The sequence below is a fragment of the Poecilia latipinna genome, unplaced genomic scaffold (genome assembly GCF_001443285.1).
Source record: "Poecilia latipinna isolate Pla-1442-1.1 unplaced genomic scaffold, P_latipinna-1.0 Scaffold1601, whole genome shotgun sequence".
Taxonomy (NCBI): Eukaryota; Metazoa; Chordata; class Actinopteri; order Cyprinodontiformes; family Poeciliidae; genus Poecilia; species Poecilia latipinna.
The window spans coordinates 140328-153709 of record NW_015114217.1 but is presented as its reverse complement, the minus strand read 5'-3'; the positions used below and the strand labels follow the sequence as shown (position 1 = coordinate 153709).

General features: G+C 41.1%; 1 protein-coding gene across 1 annotated transcript; it reads left to right on the top strand.

Moving 5' to 3' along the window:
* The first annotated feature begins 5757 nt into the window (after positions 1–5757).
* Positions 5758–7649, top strand: foxd7 (forkhead box D7). Its single transcript, XM_015059107.1, has one exon. It carries the CDS (start codon positions 6393–6395, stop codon positions 7353–7355), a length of 963 nt encoding a protein of 320 aa, XP_014914593.1. The 5' UTR covers positions 5758–6392; the 3' UTR covers positions 7356–7649.
* The last annotated feature ends 5733 nt before the right edge of the window (positions 7650–13382 follow it).

Genomic DNA, 13382 nt, shown 5'->3' with positions numbered 1-13382 from the left:
CTTTCCATCACCCTAATCTCTGTCAGATTCCAGTCTGCACTCTTGCCGGATTATTTTAAAGATGAATCTGGATGAATAGGTCTAGCCTCTAGCCTAAATGTAGCAGTACATAACTTTTATTTTTTAAAAATGATTTTTTTCTTTTACTTATTTGTCAAAATTATCAATCATTATCAATAATCAATCTCCTCTGCCTTCTCCCAGTGCTCGCATGCAGGGGGTTGGGGAGTAAACACACAAACGTACCCCAGTGAGACTCTGCTCTGCATTACCTCCGTCTTCAGGTTGTCTATCACAACACTGCAGGAACTAACCGCTGCTGTCAGGGCCAATCAGAAAAAATAAAATGATGGAAATATTTTTTCCAACAAATATTTCCAACTGAGACAGGACACCCAACCAACCAAGCAGTCAACTTATGACTAAGTTATGAACCAGTCAGAAACAATCATAGCCAAGCAGGGGGTTTTAGTGCTGTCAGTCATTTGTGTACACACAGGGTACATCTTGGACAGGTCTACAGAAGAACATATTTTTGTAAATCTTATGTTTTGTCCATGTTTGTTAAAACGGTTACCATCGTGACAGGATGGTCTGAGACTAGCCTGGGAAAAACCAGCCCCTTGTCGACGCCATTTGCTTCGTCCAGATGGTCTGAGCTCCCGGCTACTGAGAAACGATTACTTCCTGGAGGCGTGGACTCTGTTGAGGTTTTAAATTGCACCCAGTCGCAAACGCTTGGTCATGATGTACGCAATGCAGTAGTTCAACTTTATGAGGCTTAACGGAAGTTGCCTGCATTGTAAACAACCATCCTCCAGAGAAGAGCAGAGCCGAATGAGGTGACTGTTAATGTTAATTCAATAGTTGGAAGCGAGACCAACACAAGTGAAGGGCTTTGTTCACTCTCTCTGCTGACATTGCTAAAACTACAGACAGACTACAATTGTAAAACAGAGCAGAACATCGACATCATGGTTCACAAGTTCTCCTTCTGTTCTCTGATTGGCCCAGTTGAAATTCCACCGGACTAATCAAAGTAGAGAGAAGAAATCTCAGACTGTCTGTGAAGGAACTTTGAATCAAGCAGAATTGGAAAAAAGACAATATCCAGACTAATATTAGACATATAATCTGTGGGGAAAAAAATCAAGCTCCTCCTCCTCCCTGACCTACTACTGCCGTCTGAAGAAATGCACCGCTTCCGGTCAAAAAATTACTTAGCTAGCCATGCTAACTAGCTAGGAGCTAAGCTTTAAGAAGATGCTCATTTCGAGGACTTAGTACATGCTCACTCTACCAAAGGTACCAAAAACTGATTTAATGATCAAGATATCTCTGTGCTTGATCGACCTTCATCTGCTACAGCAGCAACAAACGGATTACCTCCATGCCATTCTGTATTGATGAAGCAATTCATGCAAAAATAGCTCTAAAGAATAGATTTTACAGCGCAGGATATCCCTTTTGGTGTGCTAATATTTCTGTATTTAAAAAACTCTTTTCATATTCTAAAACTGTGTCCTAATTACAGAAATAATACACGAGGTTTACTTTTTGGACTGAAATGACTAAAAAAGAACTTCGAATCTATTCGGACTGCAGATGCACATTTACGCCACCAGATGGCGCCACATGTAAGTAAATAAAAACACCACTGGCCTATGATTGATGACGCGTCAGTTTCCCCCCCCCCCCCCCTCTTTTTTTTTTTTTTTTTTTGCAAACAGACCCACACAACAACAACAACAAGATGAGCGAGGAAAACCCGTAGTTTCTGGACACGCTCTTACGGCGGCGTCGAGATGCAGAGGAGACGGGCAGCATCGCTTTGTTTGTCAGCCTATAAAGACACCGTGTTAACGAGAACCCTCGGCTCGTGAAATTCACACGTGTCCTTCCCCTCCAAACTCCGTGTTGGTTGCAGACGTGGGTTTGGCTCAGCTGCATTTCGTGCAGCTGTGATTCACGGCGCCACAAATTGGGTTTTTATTTTTATTGTATTTTAATTTTTTGCCATGTTTCAACTTGAAAGTTTCAAAAGAACAACGACGTTGATGGAGCGGGGATCTTCATCCAGCTGATAATAATAATTATTATAATATTCCTCTATATATTTGTGGATCCATCTTTCAATCAGCGTGGGGTGGCTTCAGGTTTTCACTGAGACAGGAAATCATTTCACTGGAGTAGCCCGCAAAAGCTCATGTGTTGGAGGTTTTTATTAATCCGGAGTGATCTGAGGAGATCCCCGAGGCCAGATCCATTAAAGCCTAACGATGTTTTTTTTTATTATTATTATTACCACAGAAAACAAAACAAAACAAAAACAAAAAACTATTGTAACTGATGACTCTCTATGCGACTCGGAACAATTATCTCTCATAATACAAGCTTTTGTAATTTAGGTCATTTGTTTTAGTTCACATCCATGCGCGCGTGTGTGTGTGTGTGTGTGTGTGTGTGTGTGTGTGTGTGTGTGTGTGTGTGTGGCCCTGCGTTGGTTGGTTTGAGCGTTTCCATATTTTGGCCGATTCATAAAAAGAGAAGAAAAGAACTATAGACCTCGTTCCAAACTGTAATGTTGCGTATCTTTTATGGCTTTCAGGAATAACTTAATTTAAGAAAGAAGAAGAAAGAAAAAACTCGAGGCCGTTTTTGTGAGTGTGTCACATCGGGAAACACTCAGCAACCAGCTTGGATGCGCAAGACGGGTCGGTTCGTCTGGGAGGGAACGTCTTGTCCCCAGAACCTCGGTATCATCATACCTTTTTTTTTTTTTTTTTTAAAACCGGGGGTCTTTTAATCCCCTTATTAAATCCCTCCAGCGCACGCGGGCCTGTTTCCAATCTCAGGACATGCGTGATGAATTTGGGAAATCATCTGCAGCTCTGCCGGTACCGCACAGCCCACCCAGTCCGGTCCCAAGCCCCCACCTCCACCCCTCTCCGGGGTATCAATACCATTATAGAGGCAGGAAATGTGGGGATCCCCAACAAAATCAGCTCCGTCATGAAACACAAACATCCAGAGGGCATAAAAAAAAGGAATAAAAATCTTATTTATCCCAATGTCACGATCTGGCCTTCAATCAGCCGCTTATTTATGGAAGTAATCTGTCGGGGTTTGCGCTAAAATGGAGAACAAAAGCTGTTTCTGCCGCAAAATAAAGAGAAAAGATCAAATATGATCTGTTCCTCTTTTCATACACATAAAACAAACTGTGGTAATGTAATTTAAAACTCTTTGGATACGTTTTATTGGGATACATTTTGATTATTTGCAGAACTTGTAGTTTAACAGCTAAATAAAAACTTAAATTAATATTAAATTCTAACCAGCTTGAACAATGTGCACACCCAGTTTATCTAATTAAGATCCCCTTTTTTGATCTGCACTGAGAACATAATCCTAAAAAGTTATTGTAGCTTCTTTTTTTTAGTGCATTTTATTGTGATTTACTAGATATTATGAAAGTTTAAAAGCTAATAAATGAGCTACATTTCAACAGATTTTGAAATGAATTTATTCAGCTAAAGTAGATTCACAAGATAATTTTGCTGATTAGTTTTTTCCTCCCTTGTTTAAAAGCAAACAAAAAACAGGCATTAATCAAGCACATCTTATCAGAGTTTGGTCATGAAATGGTAACACAAAGGAAGGTGTAATATTTTAGAAATAAAAATCTGATAATGTCATGTAGTTACCAGGTAACTGACAGGTGAGCATCACACTAATGGTTTAACAACTGGTTATATTTTGTTTACTAAACTACAACATTTTGTACACTGGGGAATTGTAAATAATTAGGTAATTAGATGATATCATCACTTTACCACAATCAATTATCAAAAAATAAATAAATACAGCATCCCTCTTATATTTTACATATTTATACTAAATGGTAACAATATGGGCAACTACAGGATAAAAAAAAAATAACATTTTAATTGAAATCTTACTACTGAGCTGTAACAGAAATAGTTACCAGAATTGGGTTGGTATTAACCGATGTAATATGAATGAAATAGAAATAAACCTTTCAAATCTCCATGGCAACCACCATTCATTGGCCTCAGGTGGCTCAGAGTTAAGGAACGCCACAGAAACCTTCTCAACCTGCAGCTGAACTTTTACTGAGACGATGAATTTATTCATAATACAACCCGTACAAACATATCAGCTTCAACTGATGGGTTTTTAAAAATATATATATATATAATTATTATTATTATTATTATTATTATTACTGTTTTGTTAACCTTACATGACATAAGGGAAGTTCGAGGAATCCCACCTCAACAGCAGGTTTACCTTTCGCTGCTCGATCGGCTGCTTGAATGACACATGTGGGAAGTCTCTGTTTAAGATAAAACCACAATAGTAAATGAAACGCTCCGCCCTGATGGAAACTCGCAATTACAGAAAATATATAAACACACCTTTTAAAGGTTACCTCGCTTGCTTTTGAGCGCCGTTGCGAAATGAGAGGTTTTGAGGAGAAATCCCCAAACACCTCGCCAACGTGAGGCTGGGTCTTAACTCCTAATCCCTCCTCGGACGAGCAGGGCTCCTGCATGCAGCCGCGCTTCATTCACACACTTGACTCACAATTGCATGTTTTCAGATGCTCAACAGCGGATAGGAGTGGAATGACTGATTTTGTGCTGCTGTGTGAAAACAACAATTGGTTACCTGCAGGCTGGAATCGCAGGATAAAAACACCTTTCACTAGATTTACACAGGACACATCCTCACATATGAAAGGGAGAAAAAAATTATAACATGCTCTATTACCTGACTGCACTGTAATTTATTTAAAAAGATAAATAAATTATATATTTACCAAGCATGTTAAAATCTAAATGCTATGTTTAATAATGACTTCTTTTTGTTAATGAAATAAACAGTTTAGTTAAAAATGTTGCTCAAGAAGTGGGCTTTAGTTAGCCGTTAGCTATTCTTTTATACGTGACACCAAGAATAATTTTATCAACTCAGTAAAACCTTAGGACCTTATTTAGGTCCTTAACTCTCTCTCAAACTTGTGGCTGAGAGAGAGTATGTGCTGAAGCGAGAATTTATGTTTGTTTCTAGCTTTAACAAAAAGCGATGATGTGTCTTGCTGAAGTGAAACTTGCTACACTATTGAAACACATTTTGCAAGATATTCAAAGTAAGCAACTCAAATTTTAATCCAGTGTAGTCATTTGTAAACCGAGTTGTCAATAATTGTTCAATTTTGACGACATTACCTGCTTTATGTAGCAAATATACATTTGATTAGAATTTAGCTGAAGATGTTGGTTTAGCTAGTCGTTAGCTATTCTCATTTATGAGGTGTGGTGTCCAGAAAGTAATTTTGGACCCACACTGTGTCATTAGACACACTCTTACTCCTGGTTGTCAAGGGAAAGTGCTGACAGCCCCCTTGTTGGAATATATTTTTTTAATGCTGCCTTTTCAGTGACACCGTATAGTCATTAAAATGACTAGTGGTTTAATTTGAAAATGGAAATTCACCTGCTGCCTTGAAAATGCAAGTGAAGCAGGAACATTTTCTTTGCTTAATCTCAAAAGTTAAAGAAATGAACTGACACAGTGAGTTTATCTTTCACAAACTAACCTTTTAATTCAAGATCTAAAGCTTTGAGTTAAAGATCATCAGCTAGTTAACATCAATTGAGCTGGAATATTAGACAACAGTTTGGATGAACAAAAATAATTAGTCAGAATTCATAAATTGGCAATAAAAATTAAAAATTTAAAACCTGATTCGCCTATCTTTGAGCTGCTGAATGTAGATCATTTCCAGCAAAAATTATCAATTAAAATTTACCCAAATGAACGCATGGAAATTCTTGGACGGGATTTAATTGCTTCAATTCAGTCGGCGTGTTTTTATGAGTGTAGAGCTTCCTAATTTTTTTTCCGCGTCCGTTTGGCACCGACGCGCTGGTGATGAGACGGGTGAGAGCGAACGGCTGGTACAGACCCGTCACCTTCTGCTCTTCTTTTCATTGGTCAGAATCCTCTCGCTCGTGACATCACATCCAGCCGACCCGCTGCAAAGCGCGCAGATGATGCTGGACAACTCCAAGGACTCACAGGCGTTTTGCGCTTTACGTACGACCGCTCGCAGAGGGCCTCCCCGCATGCAAAGGTAAAAAAAAAATTTAAATAAAAATCAGACTTGGATCCCGATGCCTCGGGATCAGCAGAGTATGAGTATTGAGAAGCGGCACTGCGGCCGAGCTCGGATTTGTTCGACACTGGGACTGGAAATGGACCGTGCGTAAGGCTGCATGCGTTTCGGGAGCGGAGCTGTCACTCAACCCCCCACCTGTTGGCAGGTGGGTCTTGGCCTTTTTTTCCACTCCTGAACATCTACTATGACATTAGGTTTAGAAGGTTTTGTGGATATGGAGGATATCGTTATCGACGTGGTGGGGGAAGGACTGAAGGACGGCGGAGAGGAGCAGCTCTCGCTTTCAGAGGAGTCTCGGAGCGAGCCGGAGCGCAGCGCGGAGACTTCCAGCAGCCAGACGGAAGCCCCGGCGTGTCCTCCTCCTGCTAAAACCAAGTCCCCCGCGTCCGTCAAGCCTCCGTACTCGTACATCGCGCTGATAACCATGGCCATACTGCAGAGCCCGAAGAAACGCCTCACGCTCAGCGAGATATGCGACTTCATCAGCCACCGCTTCGTCTACTACCGGGAGAAATTCCCGGCCTGGCAGAACTCTATCCGACACAACCTGTCGCTGAACGATTGCTTCGTCAAGATGCCCAGAGAGCCCGGGAACCCAGGCAAAGGGAACTACTGGACGCTGGACCCCAACTCCTCCGACATGTTTGAGAACGGGAGCTTCCTGCGGCGGAGGAAGCGCTTCAAGCGGCAGCATTTTCGCTTCGACCCGCTGAAGGAGCAGCACCTGGAACCGAGGGGGCTGCACTGCTTTACACACGGCGGGTACGGCCTCGGCGCGGCGGCGCTGCAGCTGCCCGGTCTGGAGATCTACCCCTTCCTGCACCACCATCACACCCCGTCTCCGTGCGGCACCGCCGCCATCCCACCTGTCAGCAGCATCCTGCCGGCTCTCTCCACCTTCTTCTCTCGCAGCGCCCTCACGGCCAAGGCCTTCCTGCAGTCGCAGCCGGGACTGGACGCCTTCTCCCCGGCGCAGTGCGCCGCCTATTCCCCTCCTCTGACCTCCGGCGCTCACTACGCGGCCCCCGGCCTCTTCCGCCCGGCAGCCTCCCCGCAGCTCCTCGGTTTGCACCAGGAGTATCAGAAACTACAGACTCAGCTGAGCGGCGCAGAGCTAGCCAAACACATCAACGCTAATAACGAATAATCGCACCAAAACCAGACTTTGACCATGTGTTTTCTCAGGTAACAGAGACTTAAAAAACAACACAACAACAACAACAAAAAAAAGCAATATCACAATTGCTGCAGCGCGAAATGGATGAAACTCCTCCTGCTTTACGGCAAATCTCTCAGCAGGCGCTCTCTCTTTTTTATTTTTGATCATGACTTATCGTTTGTTTTAATATTTAAATGGCAAATTTCCTAAACTTTTTTTCTCTGGAAAAAATAAAAGCTGGAGATTTAAACCTCGACTTAACTCGTATTTATGTTCAGATTTATTTTATTTTTTAAATCTGAGGTTCTTTTTGAAATAAAAATATGTCCTTCTACTATTTTTCACTTGTAGTAACAGCTTTTATAATTGTTAGTTTTTTATAAAAATCGAAGTAATCTAATAATAATAATAATGATGATGATGATAATAAAAATAAAACTTTTTGAGGTGCTGAAGAGGTTTTGAAACTGTAAAAATAAAATAATAATAAAAGAAGGAAAATATAATAACAGGACTGGTCATGTCAGGCCTTAAAAGTGTTTTAAAGCAATGTAAAGAAATGCTGTCAAAGCAGTATATGCATTAGAATCGGAAATATATTTAGTCAGGTGTTCATAACATGACAGTAAACAATTCAAAAATATACAGATAAAATAATGTTAGAATTTTTGCAGTTGCTCCTGTCTGTAGCCGATTCAGGCCACCAGGCTCTGAATCTAAGACAAGATCACTTTATTAATTCAATGTAGAAAAGTCTCTGAATTTTATTTTTTAGCTACGTCAGTTATGCAAAATTTTCAGTTCGAAAATTAAGTCTGTCCAAAGCTATCTTCCTATCCAACATTGATGACAGACATAGTAAAATACAAACAAAATACTTACAAAACAACAATGTGAAATTTTCTTTTTGTGTTCAATGTGATTTATTTTCCACCATCGAGGACAAAGACACCTGCAGTCAACTCCAAATTGTTGTGTCTCATGTTGCAGGGACACACACACACACACACACACACACACACACACACATACAAACGCACAGACACATTTAGTCCTGCTGGAAAATCACTGCTTTTTGCTCCTTTCTTGCCAAAATTCTATTTAAAAAGGAGCATTTTTAAAGGAATATTTCACAAATGCATATAGATGTGAACGACAATAATGTTAGACATGTTGTAGAAAGATTAGTTTTTGTTTGGAAGCAAGAATAAATTCAGACTATATAAACAAAATGCCAAACCATCAGGTTGTATTGGAAAATTTTCATTATTATTATTATTATTATTGTTATTATTATTATCCATCCTGATACAAGCTTCTTTTTTTTTTCTTTAATTTGCGAAACAATCCAAAGAGGATGAGTAGAAAACTCAAATCCTGACCCGTTAAACCCGCTGAGTTTCCAGACTGAGTTAATGAGAGGACACACGACTGAGTCTTCCGCTCATTTCTCCACACGGCTCGTTTCGGGCGTCTGATTGATTTATTATTATTTTCAGTTTCACTTAATTCCACGGCTTACAGTGAGATGGAAAGCAGGGACGTGATTTGAGGATTTAGAGCAGAGCTGTGTTCACTTTCATTTCATCCGTGAGGCGGATCAGCATGTTGAATCTTCAGGACGGATCTCACTGAATCTCTGCACCTTCAGCAGCTTTCAGTTAGTGACAGACTGCAACGGATCGCATCGTTTTGTTTTTGTATTGTTCCTGTAAGTGATTTTGTAATATTTATGTTCGTCATTTTAGGCAGTCTGTATTTAACCGGCAGAGTCACCTTTCAGATTTGACCTTTCCTCTTCTCTCTCCAGTGTGGGATTCATGCAGGGTGGAAACGACATTAAGTCAGTTTGACTCTCAAACGTCAGGATGTTTGAAGTGCATCGACGTGAACATCAGGGCACAGATGTGGGAGCAATCCGCCAAGAGCAGCAAAAAAAAAAAAAAGAAAGAAAAGAAAATCTTTCCGTTCTAACGAACTGGCACGATGCTTTACTGACTTTTTAAAACAGCTACGGTTTCAGAACCCTTCAAAGTTTCCCTCATATCGCACACTTTAGAGCTCTTTTGAGAAGAGGTCAGAGAACGATGGCAGGCTGACCTGAGTTTTATCCAGTACAGCGATTGTCCTCCCCCTGCCCCCACTTGTTGCTGCGCACTATCATTCTGCTGGTTGTTGTTGGACTTTTCCGCTGCTTGAAAGAGAGACAAAACTCATTTGTGTGGAGATATTTCCACAGACGCTCATAGTGTGGAAACTAAAGGAGTCGCTCTTATTAAGCTAATATATTTATTTAAAACAAAAAAGAAAAGCAAAATGGTAAAAAATAAAGAAAAATTATAATATTCTGGACTATAATGATTACAAACTACTTAATTTAGCTGTTTTAGTCAATATCTCAAAATCAAAATAGCAAAAAATAACGACCATAGAAAACAAGTACAACCACTAATTTATCGTCATATTTTAGCAGAATGTGATAACTATGTGGAACGTACAGTAGCATCTCCACCCTCCCCAACGTGTCGCTTTGCACTGCTGACTGGCAGTGTGCAGCAGTGCCTACTTGTTTTGTAACCAGTGGACTTGTTAGCTTAATTAGCTAGCTTACGTCATGCAAAAAGGGGCAAAAACCTTTATAATTAGCTTTTAATTGTTGTGTAAATAGTGTTGCCATTAAATTAAAGTGTTATTAAGGGAGAATCTTGTACCAGCTCGGAGTTCTGAGGCTTTTCTGCTGGAGAGGAAAAAGAAAACAAAAGATAAATTTTGTGTAGAGCAGCTGATTGGCAGCCCAGAACGGGAGATGGGTTCATTTTTTACTGGAGGGGGGAGGAGGGTTAAGTCAGTGCACCTGATAAAATAAGCAATTCTTTAAGCTTGTGTGTGTGTGTGTGTGTGTGTGTGTGTGTGTGTGTGTGTGTGTGTGTAGCCATGACCGCACATCAGTTTTCCATCCGTGCTCTTTTCACTCTCCCCCTCTCTTTTCCTTCTGTACATCATTAAGTGTTTAAAGGCTTTATTGAGTCTTTTCCTCTAGTAGAAGTCAAATGAAATCTCCGTTTTAATAATCAGCGACATATTTTTTTCCCCTTTGGTCTCCTGTGAGGTCTTTGCCCTCAAGAGTCAAATTTAACGCTGTCTGCAAAACCGCTCAGATTGGCAACAAAGCGCTGAAGTTTCACACTCAATATTCCGCCCGGATCTCGGTCACGTACGCGCGAGAGATGATTCATGGGAACGAACGCACACGTGTGACGGCATCTCCAGTCGTGTTCGCGACACCTCCCCCCCTCTTCCCCCTCTCCCCCACGCAGCGTTTTCAGCTCGTGGCTTCTTGCCTGTGGAGGTCGGCGCGCGCTGGCAGGAAAGCGAGTGGATTCAGTCAGAAGTCCATTCATGCCTGACAGCAAGGCTGTACCAGCGCTGAGAACCGCGGCCAAGCCAAACAGGCAAGATAAACGTTTTGGTGGAGCGCCCCGCCTCGCTTGCCTTCAGTCCTTCTGCCTCCACCGAGGCGCGAGCCCCGGAAAGAAAGGTTCATTCTGGGACAAACACTGAGAGTTCAGAGCACGTGTTGCTGGAAACGCTTCTGAAGTTAATTCGTCTAATGCAATAATTTGGTGTGATTTTTTTTTTTTTTCATAAGAGGTTCAGTGTGTTGAGATTTTTTTTTTCTTTCCACGTAGCCTAATTGCGTAACTGGACCGAAAGGACACCTTGTCTCGTGCGGTTTGTTACTTGTGGCTGTCGATGCCTTTTCATTAATGTAATACTCCAGAATAGAAACACTGTTCAAAACTTCCTGAGAAGAATTTAGTTTAAAAAATATATGTAATCATCTTACAGTACATTTTTACTGTATTAACACAATTTTTTTCCTTTAAAAATGCAAAATATGTCATTTGTTCAACATAATTTTAAAGCACAGACTTAGAAAAAAAATGAAATAAACTCACTATGTGAGTTGTAGCCTATTTATCATTTTGCAGCGCTGCTCTTTATAGAGTAACACTAGCATAAGAAGCTAATACTGACTGGCTAATAACATTAGACCCTGCAGTCGGCTGCTCAGCAAATATTAAGTAGCTTTAAAACAGCTTTACCTTAACTAAAATGAAAATATTTATAAATTAATATTATAAGCATTTCTCATAGTCTTCCTTCCGCTAGCTGTCTGGCTGTGTGTAGCTACAGGTGCAGGATACCTTGGTGTACTTTGACATTGGAAATCGTCTCATAGCAAGTTCAAGCTAAATAATGAGACGTTGATGGCATGATGACCCTGAGTAAAAGTAACATTGGTTTCACTGTATTTATGTTTTTGTTGTTGTTGTTGTTTGTTTTTTGGAGGGGGGTTAAACAAAATAAAACAACAAGCTAATATTAGCTGGTCAGGCTATCTGCTATAACTAGCCTGTTGTCTGATGCTTGTAGCTCACTAGCTGTAGTTTTAAAACAGTGATGTTGGTGTTCCCACGCTATAATTGTGCACACATTTAGGAACCAGATTTATTGAACTCTTGAAGTGAACTGAATTAAACTGATTTGAACTATTGGAGTAGGTGGGAGGGCTTATTTATTTCCTCCATGATTCTGTACAAAAGACAGAAAATTCTGATGCTTTTTGAAAACTTTACCTTTTTTAAAATTTGGACTACCATGATACCGGTAAGCAGCCAAAGACACTGCTGAGTCAAGTTAAGTTTATTTGTTTTGCACATTTCAGCATCAAGGGAGTTCAAAGTACTTTACACCATAAAAACATCCTGCAGTCACCAAATGTGAAACAATCAAAAATCACTACATTGTGTCAAGTACCGTCATCTAAATCATCAATTCACATAAAATATAGTGATCATTGTTCCAGTTACTACTAATCAAAGGCAGGTCTAAACAGGTGGGTTGTAGCCTTGGTTTAAAAAAAAAAAAATGTTTCGGCATTTTTGCAGTTTTCTGGAAGTTTGTTCCAGATTTGTGGTGCATAAGAATGCTGCTTCTCCATGTTTGTTTCTGGTTGTGGGGATGCAGAGCAGAACCAGAGCATTCATCCATCCATTGTTTATACCCAGTCATCCTCACAGGGCTCAGTGAATGTGCGTTTATGTGTGTACGTGTGTGTCTGGTGCCTATCTCCGAGACCAGTTGAACAGTCATGCTTCAGGACTGTGGGAGGAAGGTGGAGCAAAAGCCCCAGACAGAGATTCGAACCCAGGACGTTCTTCTTGTTGAACGTTTACAGTGCTACCTGCCCTGCTGTGCAGAACTACATTTAAGAAAATTATTAAAGAATGTCGGCTGCTCTATTAGTCTCCACATCGTCACTAAAAATCGTTGGCTACCTGATGGTGGTAGAAGCCATACACCGTGCTAACGATAATGATAGTCTGGTTTCCGTCGATCTCGATGTTGTTCAGCTCCCGTTAGCAAACCTCACACCTTCCTCCACAAACATATCAAAGCTGACGTTTTCTCCCCTCTTGCTTTAATGGCTGACTTCCACGGGCCCCACTCGCTTGTTGGCGTTAGCTTTTCCCGGCAGAACCAGGTCCACGCTGCCCTGCTTTGGGGAGTTATTCAATTATAAATCTTCCACCCTTCTCCTGCAGCCTTCCCGCCCCACTCCTCCATCCTTCTTTCTTCTCACAGGTCTACGCGTTCCCCTGCCAAGCCCAGTAAAACCCGCTGCCCCTCCTCGGTCTCGTGCCCAGCGTTTTATTATGCTCAGGGTGGCGAGGCACAGCGTGGCGTGTTTTTTTGGAAAAGGGACCCCCTCTCGAGACTCTGTGCCAACAGATGACAGTGACATATAGCAGGAAAGCCACCCAGAAGGAGAATGATCTCACACCTCAGCCACGCGCTGGCTGGGAGTGGGAGAAAGTAGAAGGGTAGGGGGGGGTGTACAGCTGGGGGCAGAGGGAACAATAAAACAGATTAAGAGAAGAAATCATTACTGGAGTATATATATATATATATATATATATATATATATATATATATATATATATATATATA